The sequence below is a fragment of the Amblyomma americanum genome, chromosome 3, assembly GCF_052857255.1.
Source record: "Amblyomma americanum isolate KBUSLIRL-KWMA chromosome 3, ASM5285725v1, whole genome shotgun sequence".
NCBI classification, from domain to species: Eukaryota; Metazoa; Arthropoda; class Arachnida; order Ixodida; family Ixodidae; genus Amblyomma; species Amblyomma americanum.
Window position 1 is genome coordinate 195878959 of NC_135499.1, and position 17725 is coordinate 195896683.

Below are 17725 nucleotides of genomic sequence, written 5' to 3' on the forward strand. Positions count from 1 at the left end.
CTTCATCTGATTATCCTGCTGTTTAAATTAGAGGAAGACTTTCCAAATCAGTGGTGGCAGTGTACAAATTGGTCTCTATAGTTACTGTACTACCACAACTGCAGTCAAGGAAGCTTCAAGAATGCAGCTAAAACTTCTAAGAGTAAATGAAAAGTTGAACCAGGTGCTTTTTAAAAGTTATGTCATTCGATGGATCTTGTTGCGTAGTTGCCAGCTTAGCAAGCAAAACTGACAGTCTTATAAAGTCTTGCTGAGGATAATGCTACTTGGGGCTACTAATCTCAGCTGCTATGCTGTGCGGGAAATAGAAATGCTGGATATATCTAAATTTGACCGACATGCTGGAACGTGTGCAGAATTGTGCTGCTCGATTTGTTGCCGCAATTACAGCTACAACAGTAGCGTTACTAACATTAAACGAATGCTGGGATGGGTGCTTTTATCTACACGAAGAACAGACTTTCGATAGAAATGCGATATAAAATTTACCACGGAAAAATGAAGTTGAACAAAGACATTTATTTGCTTCCGCCGCATTCCCGGTCAAGTAGATTTGATCACAGATGGAAAATTGGAGAACTTAAATGCAAAGCTAACACTTATCAAAGTGCCTTTTTTCCACTAACAATTCGTGGCTGGAATTGGCTGCCTCAGCAAACTGTCCAGTGCCGCTCTGAGTCAATGTTCTATTCTCTGTTATCTAATGGGCAGCAGTGTGCAGTGGTCTTCATTTTGTACTCGCCTGTCATGACCTGTATTTTTTGTGCGTGTGTTTGTTCTTTTGTGTTCTTTTATTTTTTCTGGCCTATTGATTTCATTATGTATACTCTCCCCTGCAATAATGCCTATGGGTGCTGCAGGTATTTTCAATAAATAAATAAATAAATAAATTATGGGGCTGTCATGCTGATGCGCCACTCTAAAGAGAACTTGTTGCATTGTGCAATACTGTTGTTGAGAGGCCACGTGCTAACCCTATGCGGCTTGCTGCTGTGATAGCGTGGAAGAGCCTGTGTCGCAGAAAAGGCGGCGTCATCGCCGTCATCGTCATCGTTGACCACGCACGAAAATTCACAAAAATATCACCAGAGAACCAACCTTAGGCAACAGATGGACCACCTAGGTCAAGTGACCTTGTGTCATCATCATCACAACCTGCCCATCGGATTATGAGCAAACTGCCCACTGGGGCAGGTCGCAGTTCAATTAATGATTAGTTACGAGAGGTTGCTTGGGAAGAGCAATTTGGGTTGCACAAGCCGCACCAGTGGTAGCACCTGCCATCACTGGGCAGCAGCGTATCTCTTAACTGCTGCACCACTGCACCGGGAGTGGTATGGTGACTCCCAGGAATCTATGAATGTAAAGTAGGGAATGACCAATTCCGCATAATATATGGACATTAACCCTGCAGCACTGTCGCATTATACCCTTAAAGTGGAGCTTAAGTGTCCTTTCCAATTTTTTGTTCTGTTTATGTTCTCTGCAGATTGTGACCTCGTTGGTCAAAGAAGGTCCACCTGCGCCATATTCCTTACCCTGGTGGGTCTACCTTCTCATTGTCCTGGGAGGTCTCCTAGTGCTTGTAGCCATCATTGCTGTGCTTTACAAGGTCAGTACATATAGTGCACATATCTTTAGTAAACAGAAAAAAACTTGTAGCATTACTCACCGTGCAGGCAAAATAGATGCAGCTTGTGACTCACGAGTTTCTAGGTTAGCTCTTGGCGGCAGTGGTTTAGTTTTTATAGATGTGATAAAAACACACATGTGATAGGGTTTTGTGGTTTAATCCTGCTGCTTATCATCTGCTTATTTTTTTTTCTCTTTTGGAAACATCTATTTTTATTTCTTTTTATGATTATGCTTGCTCTTTTACAGTGGAACCTCGTTAATTCGAAGTCCGTCGGACCGCGAAAAATCAACGAATTAACCGGGTTTTCGAATTATCAAAAATGGACGAAAAACGAGAAATAAACGTACAAAACGTGGCTGTATCAATACTGCGCCTTTATTTCGCCTGAAAAACGGTCACTTGAAGTAGTCATCGATGCGCGACTGCTTGGCGCGGTAGTTAGCCGCACCGTAGGCTGCGTCCTCCAGTCTGCTTACAGTGCGCAGCAATTCGCTGTTACTGCCGCTACACTCCACAAAACTGCGCACAACGTTCAGCGACTCGACGGCTGCAGCTAAAGCTGGTGCTCGGGCGGGCTCAACATCGCCTTCAACTTCGCTGGAAGGCCCGTTGTCACATATTTCTCCTTCCAAGTCGGCATACGACGTTTGGGCATCAAGTTCGGCGCTCAAATAGTCCGCAAAGGTCAATCCGTTGCTCCCGTCGCCCCGCTTTCTTCGTCGAAGTCGGTCATGCGCGCACACAATAACTCTCCTTCATCATCCAGTGTGCATCTGGCATCAGATGCATCCTCGGGACTGACATCTTGTTGCTTGGAAAAACCGGCGTGCATAAAGCAACGCCTGATCATATCTCCCTCCACCTGCTTCCAGGCGTACACGATTAGGCAAATGGCACCCAGTAGGTCCATGGAATATTGCTTACCGTTGTCGTAGCACAACAAGATCCTTTTAAGTAAATGGCAGCGATAAATCTTCCTCGCTTGCAGGATAACGCCTTGGTCCATAGGCTGCGATACAGCTGTAACATTCGGCGGCAGGAAGACAAGCCTAACTGCTGTCAAGTTCTGGATGTCGGCGTGGGCTGGGCAGTTGTCAACAACAAAAACAACTTTTCGTCCCGCGGCAGCAAACTTACGGTCAAGGTGCCTCACGTACTCCTCGAACAGCGCTGCCGTCATCCAAGCCTTTTTGTTGCTTCTGTACAGCACGTCATCTTTAGGAGGAAGTCGTGCGTTCTTGAAGCACCGAGGCTTCTCCACTTTTCCTATGATCAGCAGCGGCAGTTTGTGACTGCCGGACATATTCGCACCAAACAGAATGGTTATTCTGTCCTTGGGTTGTTTTTTTCCCGTGACTACCGCATCCTTTGGGGCAAACGTCTTCGTAGGCAGCATTTTGTAAAACAATGCGGCCTCGTCCATGTTGTAAACATCGTCCTCCGCGTACTGCTGAAGCAGCGGAGCCAATGTATGCCTTTTCCAATTCTCGACAACATTTGGGTCGACGCTCCCGCTTTCGCCGCACACTGTCACGAATTTGAGGTTATTGCGGTCTTTAAATCTGGACAACCAGCCGTTGCTGCACTTAAATGCTTCATGGCCCAGCCGCAGTGCAAGCTCATCGGCCTTTTCGCGCAGCAGCGTGCCGTTCACAGGCAGGTGTGCTGCATTTGCATGCTGAAGCCACTTTATCAAGGCGTCTTCAACGTCCGGATACGTAGGAAAACGAATCCTTATCCGCTTCGTCGAATGCGTCTTCCCGTAGGCCTCGAGGATCTTCGTCTTATTTTTCAATATAGTCGAAAGGGTCGATAAAGGCACCTTGTGCTTTTCCGCCAACTGCGTTTTGGAGCTCGTCCATTTTTCAGCCTCCTCAATTAGGCACACTTTCTGGCAGAGAGTCAGAGTTTTGTACTTCGGCATTTTCTTAACACCAACACCGCGCACGTGGTCAAGAACTAGCAGAGCACAGTACTCGCCTGGTCGCGGCACCGAACAATAAAGAACAACGAGCAGTGCCTGCCACAAGCGAGACAAACAACAAAAACGGAAACGGAACCAGAAAAATTTTGACCTAGTGGCACCTGCTTGTTGCTTTGTCAACTAAAGCTAGCCTCCAAAACCGGTGCAGATCACTGAGGCACAACAAAGCACCGGAAACAGGAAGTTGATTTAAAGTGCTGCCTGGCTTTCACTCCGGCAACTATACTGGCCTCAGAGACTGGCACTATGGAAAAATCACGGAGGCCATGGCTTAAATTGACATATTATCCGGATGAGGACGCGCTGGCTGTTCAAATTATCCGGCAAAATTTGCATACAAACTGTTGGGACCGCCGAAAACCTTCGAATTACGCGGGATTTCGAATAAACAGAGTTCGAATTAACGAGGTTTTACTGTATTTGTTTTGTGAAGTTTATCCGCATTTCTCCTTGCCCTATTATGTATTCTCTATTACGTATTTGTGTTTTACCCCTCATGTAATACCCTAAAACTGAGGGCTCTAAAGGGTATCCTGAGTAAAAATAAAATAAATAAATAATAAAGATTGCTCTATGTGATTGAATTTATCTTGGACCTCTCCATCACTGCATACCTTGCAGCGAATAGCATTTCTTTGGCATGTAAAAATTCATTAATCAGCAGCCAGATTACGTTCAAAATGTCGCACTCACTTATGTAGAGCAAGTTTATCAGTTGTCCTGAACTGAGGTGTCGTTTTAGTCTACTCGTAAAACGTAAAGATATCTAAGCATAGCCTGGTCAAGCAGGCATGAAACGGCTATTAGTTTCGTGTGTGTGCCCTTTGTATTCTTCTTAATGGGCTTATAGCTAACTTTGCAATTTATTAGGTTTTTAAAGTTCTTAGTGCCGGTTCAGCGGCACATGCAGTTTGCAGTGACATGGTTCTAGGCAGCTGCCACAGGAGCCATCTGCTACCACAGGGCTTTTTTGTCTTGGTTAATGCCTTTACACAGAGATTGTGCTGCCAATCAGCTGCGTCCAGCCACCTATCTGTGCTCTGGTGGACAGGTGCACATAAATAGGTATTTTTGCCACAGCACAAGTCCTGCTCAATCTGAGAAACTCTTTCAAACACATTGGGCCAAGCGCAACTATATTGTAAGCAGGCAATTGGAGTCAACACTGCCATGATAACATGGCATTATGGCTGGCAAACTTGGCATTTTGACATGTCTGGGCATAGAATACGCACTGGCAGATTGTGTACTCCTGCTTCCGGCATGCTACTTTTGGGACTTGAGATATGTTTTCTTCCAACTCAATCCCCTTTTTCCCGCAGTGTGGCTTCTTCAGGAGAAAGGAAAAGGAGGACCTGGAGCGTTCCAAGCGAGAATCCCTCGCAGCCAGCAGCGCGGCAAATTCACCGACGACAGAGGCCCTGCCAAGCATCCCAACAGATGATCCTGAAGTTCGAACAAGCCTGCTCAATGCAGACAGTAACGCTCGAGATGAGCCCCACTAGTAGACTGCAATCATAAGCATGCTCAAGCATGGGGTCTGCGCTAGTCACATTGTCGTCATGTCGTCTGGAACACCTCTCCATTTGTCTGGGACATCTATGGTGTCTGCCTCTGGGTACAATCTGCAATGCACAATGTAAGCAGATCGTGCTTTTGGCATACACTGCTGTAGACATGCTGAAAGGCCACTTGGACATTGAGCCACCTGAGAAATAGCAATAGAAGAACTCTTTCTTGACATTCCAGCTTGTTGATCTACTATCTTTTATCTATGAAGGTTTTTGTAAGAACTTTTTTTGGGAATGGAGAAGTGGTTGATAATAAAGAATATTATGCAGTGTAGTGAAAATACAGCATGAACATTAACGTTGAAGTCAGAATACTGGTCTAATTGTGGATGTATTGCTGCTGTCTTGATTTAGGCAATTTCATTTGTGGAAAGCTGTAGTAGGTAGCATTTCTGACTTTTACTTGTTGAGAACAGTTTTCGAAGCCACAGTTCAGCTTCTACTGTACCTTACAGTATTGTGGTGAAAAAGCATCGATTTGCAATGTTATTGTCCTGTGCATTTTGGTATTTCTTGGTGTGTCCTATGCCAAATTTCTTGTAAAATTGATTACTGATTTTATCAAGTTTACAAGTGCACACACGACTTCAAGCTTCATAACATGCAGTGCCCATGGATGCATGCATTTAAATGTTGCCTCTGGAATAAGTCGGAAAAATGTTTGAGCTGCCTTCCTGCATCCTTCAGATATGCTGCTGCCAATTTAGGTCACTGTATTTTAGTTATTATAGATGCTGATATTGAAAAATGTGTGAATTGTCATGCAGTGACGATGCAACCAGCTACTTTGTAGTTAAGCATTTTATCATTCTGTAGTATTCAAATTGGGTCACAGCTATGCAACGAGATGTGGTTGTTAGCACATTACATTCTGTAATTTTTGCTCATCTGTGACTATGAAGTGCTTTTGTGAGAAACTTAGAAATCTTCTAGTTCACCTGAAAGAATTATTTTGCTTATACGCTGCTTTTTAATATTCTTTGTGTCAGTTTTTTTCTAATTCTGCAGGCTGAACTACCTAACTTTGTGCATATGCACATGCGTGTACTATGTGCCAAGTGTGGCTGCCAAGTTGGGCTTAGCAGGCCTGTGTTTTAAGACATCAAAGGCCCATAGGCAGGATGCAAAACCTGTGGTGCTTTGAACACTTATGCCTTGAATAATCCAACAATTTACTTTCAAGGCGTGGACTTCTTTGAAGGACCAGGTCTAGCACTGCCAACAGTGACATAAGATCACTCGTGTATGAGACGTGATTGCGCCTGAGGAATGGAACGAGGTTGTGTATGGTTGTATCGGCATCCTTGGTAATGTGATGATCTCCTGTGATCTCTACGTACATAGATGATGCCGCAGTCGTGCCTTATCGAAAGACCTTAGAACGATTGTGCTCAAAGGTGCTGACTGCATTTTGAACTTGGGCAGAAATTTTTGTACAGTTCTTTGAGAACTGTGGTGTTGGTTCCTTTTTGGACTGAAGGGGTTTCAGCATGGCTGTTTGGCACCAAGGTTCCATTGTCATCTCTTTTACCTTCACATGTGGAAGACATTTTACACTTGACAAAGTATATCCTTTGAGCTATGGTGGGATGTATTTGTTATTTAAAATGAAGGAATATATACTGCTAAAAATCACTTTGCTGCAAAGTACAGCAGCTGTGTTTATAATGCTTACCTGAATGTAAGGCATTACCTGTGTTTGGGGCTGCTGTATGCTTGTATCATGTGTGGTCTTGGGGGTGTTGAGTTCCTTGAGAAGTGCACTCTGCTTGGTATCCTGTTAGGTCCATTTGATAGCTCTTTTGTTAGCTGTTGTCTTGCTACATTGAAATCGAAGTGTTGATGGTTTTAGAGAAAAGCTAGCTTAACTGGAAACATAAATTACACCCTTGTACAGTCCCTTGCAGCTGGCTTTCGAGAAGCATATTCAGTATAAAATGAATGTAAAACTGTGTCGAGGGTGACTAAAAAAGTGTCTTAAATCTGGGTACATAACATTGCTTCTGTAGTTAAGAAGATATCTTTGACAGTATATGAATACAACAACAGCTGGCAGATGGCCTTTGCAGGCTGTTTTTTTTTTTGCTTTGCTGCATGACTGTCACTCCTGTAGCTATGTTACAGCATGTTTAACATCAAAACTGTCTAGCTAATGTAAAATCTTTTGTCTGGAGTTGCAAAAACTATATATACTACAAGTGGGTGCCATGCAATGGTGATATTTGGCTAAAAGTAATTACCAAAGACTGGGTCAGTGATATTTATAAATCAGCCTAAGCAATTTGCTGACTATGGTCCACTGAAATCTGACAGCTGCACCAAATCAATATTGAAAGCAGAAAATTTCAGCTCGTATTCTTCTTTTGTTTTGAGTATCATTGCTCTTTGCTGCTGCTTGCACTCTGTGTGTGCGTGCTAATAATTCAACACAGATTTGTCTTTGAGTAAGTGTGGTTTAGCAGAATATCTTATGTGGGAATAAGTCTTGTGTGTGACGTTCGCAAGAATTTGAAGAGATGAGAAGCAAATGGTTGAGTTTTATGCTACATTTTATGTCTTCAGGGATCAAGCAACGTACATAGGAAGTGTAAGCTAGTATTATTGTGATGTTATTGTGTGGCTGATATTTGTGTGGGTATTGTAGCTTATATTTTATGATTGTTGTTCTTTGTAAATCTGGGTGAGGCTTAATTGGATCAGTAGTTTCTTTTAGCACAACGTAAATGCACATGTAGATATATATATTATGGTGTACTGTGAGGCTACAACTTAATGATTAATAATATTCATGCATCATATATGTGGGGACAAAGTGTACAGGGTGATCATTTGTTATTTATGACAGGTCAAACGATTGTGACATTTCCTGTGCTCATTTCTTATCACTTGTAGATCATATCTCCATTACTGCCAGGCCATTTTGCTTTGTAATTGAGCGTTGTGGCACATCGTTTTTTTTTTAATTTTCATCGTCATGCTTATAGGTTTCATATAGGAAAGATAATGTGAAGACGTTACTGTTAGATGTTTCTGCAATGCTGTTTTATTCACTTGTTCACACTATGTAGAATGACTACAGAGCCAAAATAAAAAAAAAATACTGTTTTCCGAGGGAGTTTATAAATACTTGATGATATGCCTTCTGGAGTACCTCACACCAAAATGGCTGTGCTGTTATCTCTGAAGAATAGTTGCTTTTACTCCATGGTGTTTTTATTGTGTAGCCCAAAGTGGAACAGTAATGTTGTTTTCCTTGGTTTGTTTGAATGTTGAGTTTTTGCCACTGTCGTTCATCTTAATTTTTCACCAACATCGAAAGTGTGAAACATATATATTGTCATAATGCCCCCAGGCACAACATGCAAGCAATGCTTGTTATACTATGAGTCAGCATTGCAAAATAACTATGCTGTCATGTCTGCCATGTCTAATGGACGTCAGTTTATGGATTTTCACAGGGAATTTGTTATGAGCATGAGACAAGTATTTTTAAATGGCTGTTTGCTATATCTAAGGTCAGCCAGTGTATGAATCTATTCAGCATATCTTGAGATTGCTTTGCCATGGTCTGCTTGAAATTTGCACAACATGTGCCTCTGTGGCATACTTGTAGTGATTTTGTTATCTTTGCATTGCTCTTTTTGTAGGTCTGGGAAAAACATTTACTTTAAGGAGGTTTCGGGCACATGAATTTCAGCTGCATCTACATTGTGATAACAGCTCTTATTCTGCAACTTGAAAAGTAAAATGTGAATGCATACTTTGCAAACATACCAATTCTTACTCAGAATTCAGGGATGCCTATAGTACCACAGAACAACAAGGTAATAAATATAGCATGTACAGAACAGAAGTTGTCAAGTAGGGCACATTCTTAGAGTATTATGAGCTCAATGGCCTGCATAATATCCCTTTTAGAGCTAACAATATTCACAAAGAAAACTTTGTAAATTCAGTTTTAGGCAATAATTCAAATGGATGTTCCCAAATATGCTACTATATAACTGTATTTCTAGTCTCTAATGTGAATATGGTGTTTGAGAAGAGATTGTCCACATGTTCATGAATGACATTAAGTACTGCTCTAGGCAATTGTGCTATATGTCTGGAAACTGCACTGTGAGCCACCAAAATGGTATAATTCTATTTTAGCAGCTGACAAGCATCCATTATACATTCTAAGCAATTTTCAGCTGTTTATCAGACATCCAATTATGTTCATCAAATGTACTTATGAGTTATCCCAGGTAGCACAAAATAGTATAACACTATAAATTTGTTATGAACATTAAAATAATGCTGTCTTGTGGAACAACATTAACCTAATGTTAAAATTTAACAATATAACTTATTTTTGTGCTCAGAACCTTTGTATCACTTTTAAGGTAAAACCAAATTATAATGTTGGTAATACGTATTACATAAGTAAAGCATGTTGCAACTTGGTATGTAATATATTTTTACGTTTGAACAGCTTAAGTAATGTTACATAGAGAACTGGAAATTAGCATTACAGAGGAACAGTTGGAATATGCAAATATGTACATGAAGCATGTTTTGCCACAAAGTATTCCTGCTCGCCAATAAAACTCACTATAGTAGGATACAACTTAAAAAAAACAGCAGTTGTTAACACTGGGCCACAATCCGCGGCATACTGTATTACTCCGCTAGCCAGTCACAAAAGTGAATGAAATCAGCTTTTCAATATTTGACTTTATTAAACACGCCAGGTATCAAAATTCTAGAGGTTATAACTTTTTTCTCATGGTTAGCTTCTTGTTTAGGTGACAAGAGAAGTTTTAACAACGGCCTACATTTTTGTCGTGGAAGAATTCTGTGCGCCGGTCCTGAATGTGGGCGGAGCTTCATTGCAGACTTAAGTTGTATCCGACTATAGCTGTAGTGGAAGTCAGGAAATTTTTTTTTTAGCATTGCATATATGTTTTAGTACTGTTTGTGGAACAATAGCTTATAACATTAGCAAAACGTTGCTGGCATTGCTGTAACATTTATGACCAACACAAGCTATCTTCAAGCACTTAATTTAGGCAGTTTTTCAGGGCTTGTCTCCACATTTCAGCAGTAATGATGAACTTGAACAGAAATTTGCAGTTAAAGCTCTTGGCATGTGCAGCCATAAACTATATTTCCAAACTTATTCTAGAAAACTTCTTTTATTAACAAGTGATCATTAAATTTTAGGGGCACTGGTCATGGGTAGTATATAAACATGAACAGGGGTTAAAAACACAGACCAGGTGAGTACATTACTTTGTCATGTCTTAGTTGGGTTGTGTTATACTGCTCTGCTGTTGCCCTTTTTAACATCCTTCATGCAGAGTTTATTGAGGGTGGCGTGCTTGTGCGTGATACCAATACTTTTTGGTCTGGGCCATTGAAATTGATATCTTAACATTATTTTTTAATGCTTTAATTGCTATACAAATGTTTCAATACTCTGAGGAAACATACCAACATTAATTTCTAGTGCTTCAGTAAAGTTAGAGAAAAAAAGACATTAAGAGCAATGTTTTAAGGTACTTGACTCAAAGAACGTTATTTAGTGTTTGGATGTGACCTGGGATATTGTACCCCAAGTGGACTTTGCATGTTTGGTTTCATTGCAAGTGTACACAGCAGCAAACCACCTTAGTACAGATGCACTACACAGCAAAAGCACTGAAGTTTTTCATGCTAATGCATACAACTATGTTACAAGCATTTGATAGACTTAATTCATGTTAAAATGCATACTTCTAAGGAAAATATTTTATCGATTTGTTATGTAGGACAAGGTCGCGGGTGCGGTCTTGGCTGAAGCAGTTGCACTTCCATGGAGGCAAAATAGAAAAAAAAAATGTACCCAGATTTCTGTGCATGTTGAAGACGCTCATGCCAGTCAGAATTAGTCCAGAGTCCTCTACCCATTAATTACAATTAATTACAATCTTATAATTATTGGCAAAGGATTGTCAATAAACTTATGCCATTGAATTTTAATGCTAATTATGCAATTAGCAGCACTTTCGTTGGACAAGAAATAAATACAAACCAGCGTAACAGCTCTCAAAAGCTGTGTTGCTGTTTTTTTTAGCAGCAAAGCTAACAGCTGTGTAATGATTTTCTGTTTGGGTCTGCTAGAATAACTGGTGCACTATTCGCCAGAATGGGATAATTAACAGGTGACCAATCCTTTTGTACTAATGTAAAGTTAACTTGTATTTCTGTTAGACTGAGGCAACTGTTACGAAATAGCTTGAAATTTCCCTAAAATATCGGCGCTATTGTCGGCGAGTCACAATCGAGCTAAAGGCTTGCTATGAAAGCGCACGCATAGCCTCCAGATCGACCAGTACCTTCTGTGGTGCCTTGGTATCCTGGCAACAAGGCCCTGTTTGTAGCGAAATTCACGTCTATGCTTTTCTTTAAGTCGCGAACTCTGTGCTAGACGTTGTTAACCTGGGCTCCTCACTGCGGTGCAGTGTCCGAAAAGAGTCACTGGACAAATTTTCCAGTGACTCTATGTCTGTCTGAGAGGCGTTTGGCGGCCTCTTAAGGCCTCTTACTACCGAGTGACACACACACCAAATCAGGACCAAGGTTGAGAACTGAAAATTGGTTTTTGAGGAAAGGAAATGGCGCAGTATCTGTCTCACTTATCAGTGGACGCCTGAACCACACCACCATAAGGGAAGGGATAAAGAAGGGGAATGAAAGAAAAAAATTGCAGTGGCTTAGCTTGGCTATGCCAGGATATATGTAGCGAAAGCAAGTGTGAAACTCCCCGGTTGGCCTTGTTCACATATTCCACAACGTATGAAGCACAGGCATAAACGTCCATTATGACCTGTAGGTCCATGTTTGATTTCAGCACCGAGACTATCCTAGGATTGAAGGGGTCGCGCCACTCTTATGCCTATTCTCTAGGCTAACGGCACGTTGTTCTTCGGTTTCTTGAGCCCGCCGCTGAAGTCACTTGGTCGCATTCCATCGTTCATCACGGGCCGTCTTCAGTGAAACAGGACTCAGGCCTCTCCTCCGGCTGCTGTCGCTGCTGCTAGCGGTCGAGATACTGGACGTTAAACGTGCCTGTCTCGCGGCGGCATTTAGCCATTCGTTCGGCGCGTTGTTCGTCTGTTTCCTTGGCGATTTGTTTCCTCTTCATCTCGTTCCGCTGTCGATTCCAGGCCTCCTCCAGCTTATCAGAATTGTCGCCGTCCATACTTTCGCCTCAACTGTGGTTGCGGCGCACGCCAGCTCTCCTTTTCAATCCTGTGACATCTTATCACGCATGCGACGCAGGTGTCGAAGCGAGCGGAGGCGAGCGCAACGACGAGGAAGGCGGTACGTGTCACGTCCAACCAAACGGCGGCGAGCGGCGCGCTGTGACGTCATGCCAGATGGATGTTTCGCGGCCAGGCGCGCGTTGTGACGTCACGTGCCTTGATGGAGTACCGCCACGGCGAAATCGCGAGTTTGTGGCCAGTAAAGCTTTCGCTTTAAAAACGAAGAAAGAGGTGCACTAGTGGAGGGCTCCAGAATTATTTCGACCACCTGGGGATCTAAGCTGGAACCGCATGGCGCGTTTTCCGCGAGCGAAAAACGCGACGCGCGGCGAACGCCCGCGTTGCCGCCGACGCGCGAGCACCCGCACGAAAAAAGGGAGCGGCGCTTTCGCGTCGCGGCGGCATGCTCTCTGCCAGCGAGATAAATACGAAAACGGCGGGTAAACATGCCAAGTTGACACGCTTGTCGAGGCGAATGTATATAGAACAAGCAGGGCAACCACATCACGTGTGCACAAATTTTGTACATACCGTCTACGTTGATGGCCAAGCCTGGCCACGTTTCATGTTTTTGTAGTTGCGGTCGCGTACGTCCCACAGGACGCGACGCTTCTCCCCTTATGTTATTAGGGCCTAGTTGAAGGTTGCTTTGTCCATTTCAGGTGAACACGATTCGCGAACGAAATCACGGTAGCACGTGTTTTCTTTGACGCACGCGCAAGTTCAGCCGAGAAAAAAAAAATTGCGCAAAGAGGTTCCGTCGAGATGCGCAGAGAGCAAGGCCATCTGGTGGCAAAACCAAAAACCCAAAATGCCACGTGACCAAATACCACGTGACTTACCTGAACTACGAGTAGGAGCACGCGGCGGCGCGATTTCGTGACGGATCATACTGGGCACGCGTCAAAATGACACGCGGATGGTGGGACGCGCGCCTGAAATCGCGCCATGCGGTTCCGCCTTTTAGCGTGCACTGACATCGCGCAGCACAAGGGCACCTTTTTTTTTTTCGTTTCGCCTCCATCAAAATGCGGCTGCCGCGGTCGGGTTCGAAACACCCATTAACGGCGCTTGGAGGCCACCATCGTGTTGGGCACAGTCAAATTCGGCTGGACATTGGTTTTGGTCCAAATCGGCTGAGGTCAAATTTCGGCGGTAGGGTGGCCCAAATTTTGGGTGTGCTCTGGGCCGTAGTTGGAGGACACCATCAAACAGGGACTGTCAAATTAAGTTGGACATCGATTTTAGTCCAAATCAGCCGAGGTTAAATTTCAGGGATGGGTTGCCCAAAGTTTGGAAATGACCAGGGCCACATTTAGAAGTCACCATCGTGATGGGCACAGCCAAATTAGGTTTGTTATCGATTTTAGTGCAAATTGGCCAGGGTCAAATTTCGGGGGTGGTATGGGCCAAATTTTGGAGGTGGCCCATACCAAATTTGAGTGTCACCATCGTGTTGGGCACAGTAAAATTAGGCATTTTCTGGGCCAAATCTGGAGTTAATGAGGTGTTTTTTCTGCCTCAATATCGTAAGATCAGTTGACAAGATTCATGGTCAGGGTGGGTGAGCGTGTGAGTGCTTGTGCATTAAAATGCGCTTGCCCGTTTCGCCTCCATCGAAACGCGGCGTGCCGCGGCAGCCAGGATCGAATTGAAGGATGAAAATCTTCCCGTGTGGCGAAAAATTGAGCTGTGTCAAATCGGACAAGTTTTCATTTACAGTGTTGTCTTGTGACCAAATTAATTTTCAACAGTCTCTGAAGAGAACAGCAATTTACAATTGGTCGAATTTTGATGGAGGCGAAATTCTAGAGGCCTGTGTACTGTGCAATGTCAGTGCACGTTAAAGAACCCCAGGTGGTCGAAATTCCTGGAGCCCTTCACTACGGTGTCTCTCATAGATTTAGTCGCTTTGGGACGTTAGACCCCCATAAAGTAAAGTAAAGTAAGTAAATTTACAATTGGTAGCGGGGTGCTGCAAGTGGTAAGGGGATACGTGTACTCGGGGTAGGTAGTGACTGCAGATTCGGATCACGGATGACTAGAGGAATAAGATTGGAGTGGAGCGTATTTTACAGGTTTTTCTGATATCATGAATGACAGTTTACCACCATCCCTCAAGACAAAAGAGTACAACAGCAGTATCTTACCGGTACTCACCTGTGGGGCAGAAACATGGAGGCTAACGAAAAGGGTTCAACTAAATTGTGTTAAGGGAAATGCAGCGAGCTATAAAAAAGAATATTATAGGTGTAACATTAAGAGACAGGAAGAGGACAGAGTGGGTCAGGGGTCAAACACGGGTTAATGACATCCTAGTCGTAATCAGGCGGAAGAAATGGGCTTTGGCATGCCATATAATGCGAAGGAAGGATAACTGCTGATTCCTAAGGGTAACAGACCAGATTCCAAGGGAAGCGAAGCGTAGCAAGGGGCGACAGAAAGTTAGGTGGGCAGATGAGACTGAGAAGTTTGCAGGCATAGGGTGGCCACAGCTGGCAAAGGACCGGGTTAATTGGTGAGCTATGGGAGAGGCATATTTGTCCTGCAGTGGGCTGTCCTGCAGTGGCTGAAATTTTGGGGCTTCGTCTGACGTGATCAAAACGGTCTGACCCGATCAAAATGGTCTGACCCAACCTAAGAACTAACCGATCCCAGCGTTGCTTTTCAGCGACATATAACTTCCATAAATCGCGGCGTTCCTTGTCTTTCGTCTATACAGCGAAGGAGTGAGAGGAGAGATGGAGGAGGCCGCTGTGCGGAGAGGGGAGCAAGAGGCGAGAGGGGGAATCCCGCTGCTCATTGCTGGGTCCCAGGTGTCATCAAGCGCAAGCCGTCTGTGGCCGCTACTGCGAAGCTGTAAGTGCAAGCTTCATCTTTCTCTCAGGGCGCTATGGCGTGGCGATGAACCGGAGTTTTTTTTTTTTTCAAACTTTCAAGGATTGTTCAAAAATTTTACAGTCTTCCCCTCCACTGAGCAGCGGTGAAGGGAACGAAGATAAGGCTCAAAGGAAGGTCCGCCCTTCCCCCTACCCCGTTTGCGTATCCGGCTGCCGGCAAAAGGATGAAAAGATAGGAATCTGATGCCTGTTCAGCAGCAGGTTCGTGCTATTCTTGCTTCCGAAGTGAAGTTGGCGTGAGACGCAAGGGAAAGCCGAGCTGACGACCTAGCTTTCTCTGAAGTTCGCATTACAGGACCGTAACTGTGCTGTGAGTTTTAATGCGATAGCATGATAGTTGTCACATTAAAACCCCGCTAATGTTCTGTGTCACGAAATTCGCTGATTGGTCGAAAGAGATCACGTGACCTCATGACGTCATCACAGCTTGCCCACCATGGTAGATGGCAACCTGTGCACTGGATTGTAAGCAGCCTGCCCACTGTGGCAGCTCGCAATTAAATTATAATACAATTGGTCAAGAGAGGCCATGTGATCTTGTGACATCAATGCAGCCTGTCCACTGGGTTGTGAGCTACCTAATTTCTAGGCTGTAACCTAGATAGAAAATCGGAATAAAACATAAAAAAATCGATATATGCAAATGTCGGTACTGTCACAGCATAGCTGATATCTGCTACTGCTGCTAGTAAGTAGTCCAAACATAATGGTTGATGGACAGAAAATTGCAAAGAAACTGAAGCAAACTCACACAGGATATGGAACAGAAACTGCGTAAAATGTAAATCGTAATGCTATTGCATTCCATTCTTAAGGTGATTCTTAAGCTGAAGAAACACCGTGTCATGGAAGCCTCTAACCGTATAGATAGTACAGAACCGACCGAGCTATCAGAGTTAATAAACGTAAGATAACCGTAATAAGGAACCATAATGTGTAGAGGATCAATCATGCTCCATAGAACAGAAGCAATTTAGCTGAAAGCAATGGAGAGAAAACTAGGCATAGGCAAAGTGAGATTTACGCATTCAGAGACAAGGAGGGCTTGTTGTTACCAATATGGATAAGTTATTCAAGGTATTTGAGGAGTTCTGCAGAGATCTGTGCAGTAGTCGAAGTAATCAAAACGACAAAGCTGGAACAGCAGCGCAGAGAAATTGAATATCCCGCCGGTAACAAAGCAGGAGGTAAAGAGGTCCTTAGACACAATGCAAAGAGGGAAAGCAGCTGATGATGATCAGGTAACAGCTGATCTGTTGAATTAACTCAGTCCAAAATGTTAGAAATGACCGAGAGAGGCAAAGCAGGACTGTGGATGTAAAAATTATTGTGCAGAAAGAAGAGAAATGTATACAGCAGCTGCATCTTACCGGTACTCTCCTGCGAGATCGAAATGTGAAGGCTGATGGAAATGGTTGAACTTAAATTCAGGACAATGAACTATGATAAGGAACACGATAGGTGTAACGTTGGTAGGCAGGAAGAAAGCAGAATGGGTCAGGGAACTAATGCGAGGAAATGAAATCCTTGTCGAAATCAGGAAGAAGAAATCGCATAGACAGGGCGTTTAATGTGAAGGCCCTCCATGACCCTTACCATTCATGACTGATGGTCATGAAGGGTAACGGACTGGATTTCAAGAGAAGGCTAGCGCAGCAGGGGACATTAGAAAGTCAGGTGGCCGGACGAGATTAGGAAGTTTGCACGCTTAAAGTGGCAGCAGATGGCACAGGACAGGGTTAATAGAAGAAATAGCAAATATTTCTGAATTTGTCCTGCACAGTATGCGTAATTCGGCTGATGATGATGACACATAATCACGGTGTAAGACTCACATAATAAAAATCGCCAGCAAAACTGACACCTACCACGATGACCTGCGCTAAACGTAGACCTGACATAGATTATGGGCATCAAACAATTGCTTTTGCTTAGCCAGTGAAGATATTTGATAAAGCTGAATTCTGAAGCATGCATGCAAAATCTTTTCTTTAAAGTGAACTCTTAACAAAGATTCAGGTTTTGGAAGTAAGGTACACAAAGTGAGGTTCCTTAGACGTGAAAGCAGGGTGCAAGCTTTAACTGTGCTCCCTACAAAACTCCGTATGAAAATCGCGTTCTCTCCAGCAGCCAGTATTCAAACATTAGTAGTTGAAAGCGTGACCTGTGATCACTGTCAGCTATCAACAGAACTCTGCAATGTTTGAACAATCCTAAATAGTTCATTTTCCTTCCACAGGTAATGCAATAGTCAGCAGACCTGCAATTCTTTTGCCAATTAGCGTAGCGGGTATTAAAAGGTGGGGTCGATGGGGAGTTTTTCAAATGGAAACAGTGTGAATGTG

The 17725-nt window shown here is 43.5% G+C and overlaps 1 protein-coding gene across 1 annotated transcript in view; it reads left to right on the forward strand.

Moving 5' to 3' along the window:
• LOC144125798 (integrin alpha-9-like) overlaps positions 1 to 8299 on the forward strand; it is an 82352-nt gene extending 74053 nt beyond the window's left edge. Inside the window, exons 26-27 of the mRNA XM_077659506.1 lie at positions 1490 to 1612; positions 4943 to 8299. Of these exons, the coding sequence (XP_077515632.1) occupies positions 1490 to 1612; positions 4943 to 5125 (306 nt within the window). The 3' untranslated portion in view covers positions 5126 to 8299. The remainder of the gene's footprint in view (positions 1 to 1489; positions 1613 to 4942) is intronic.
• Positions 8300 to 17725: the final 9426 nt, after the last annotated feature.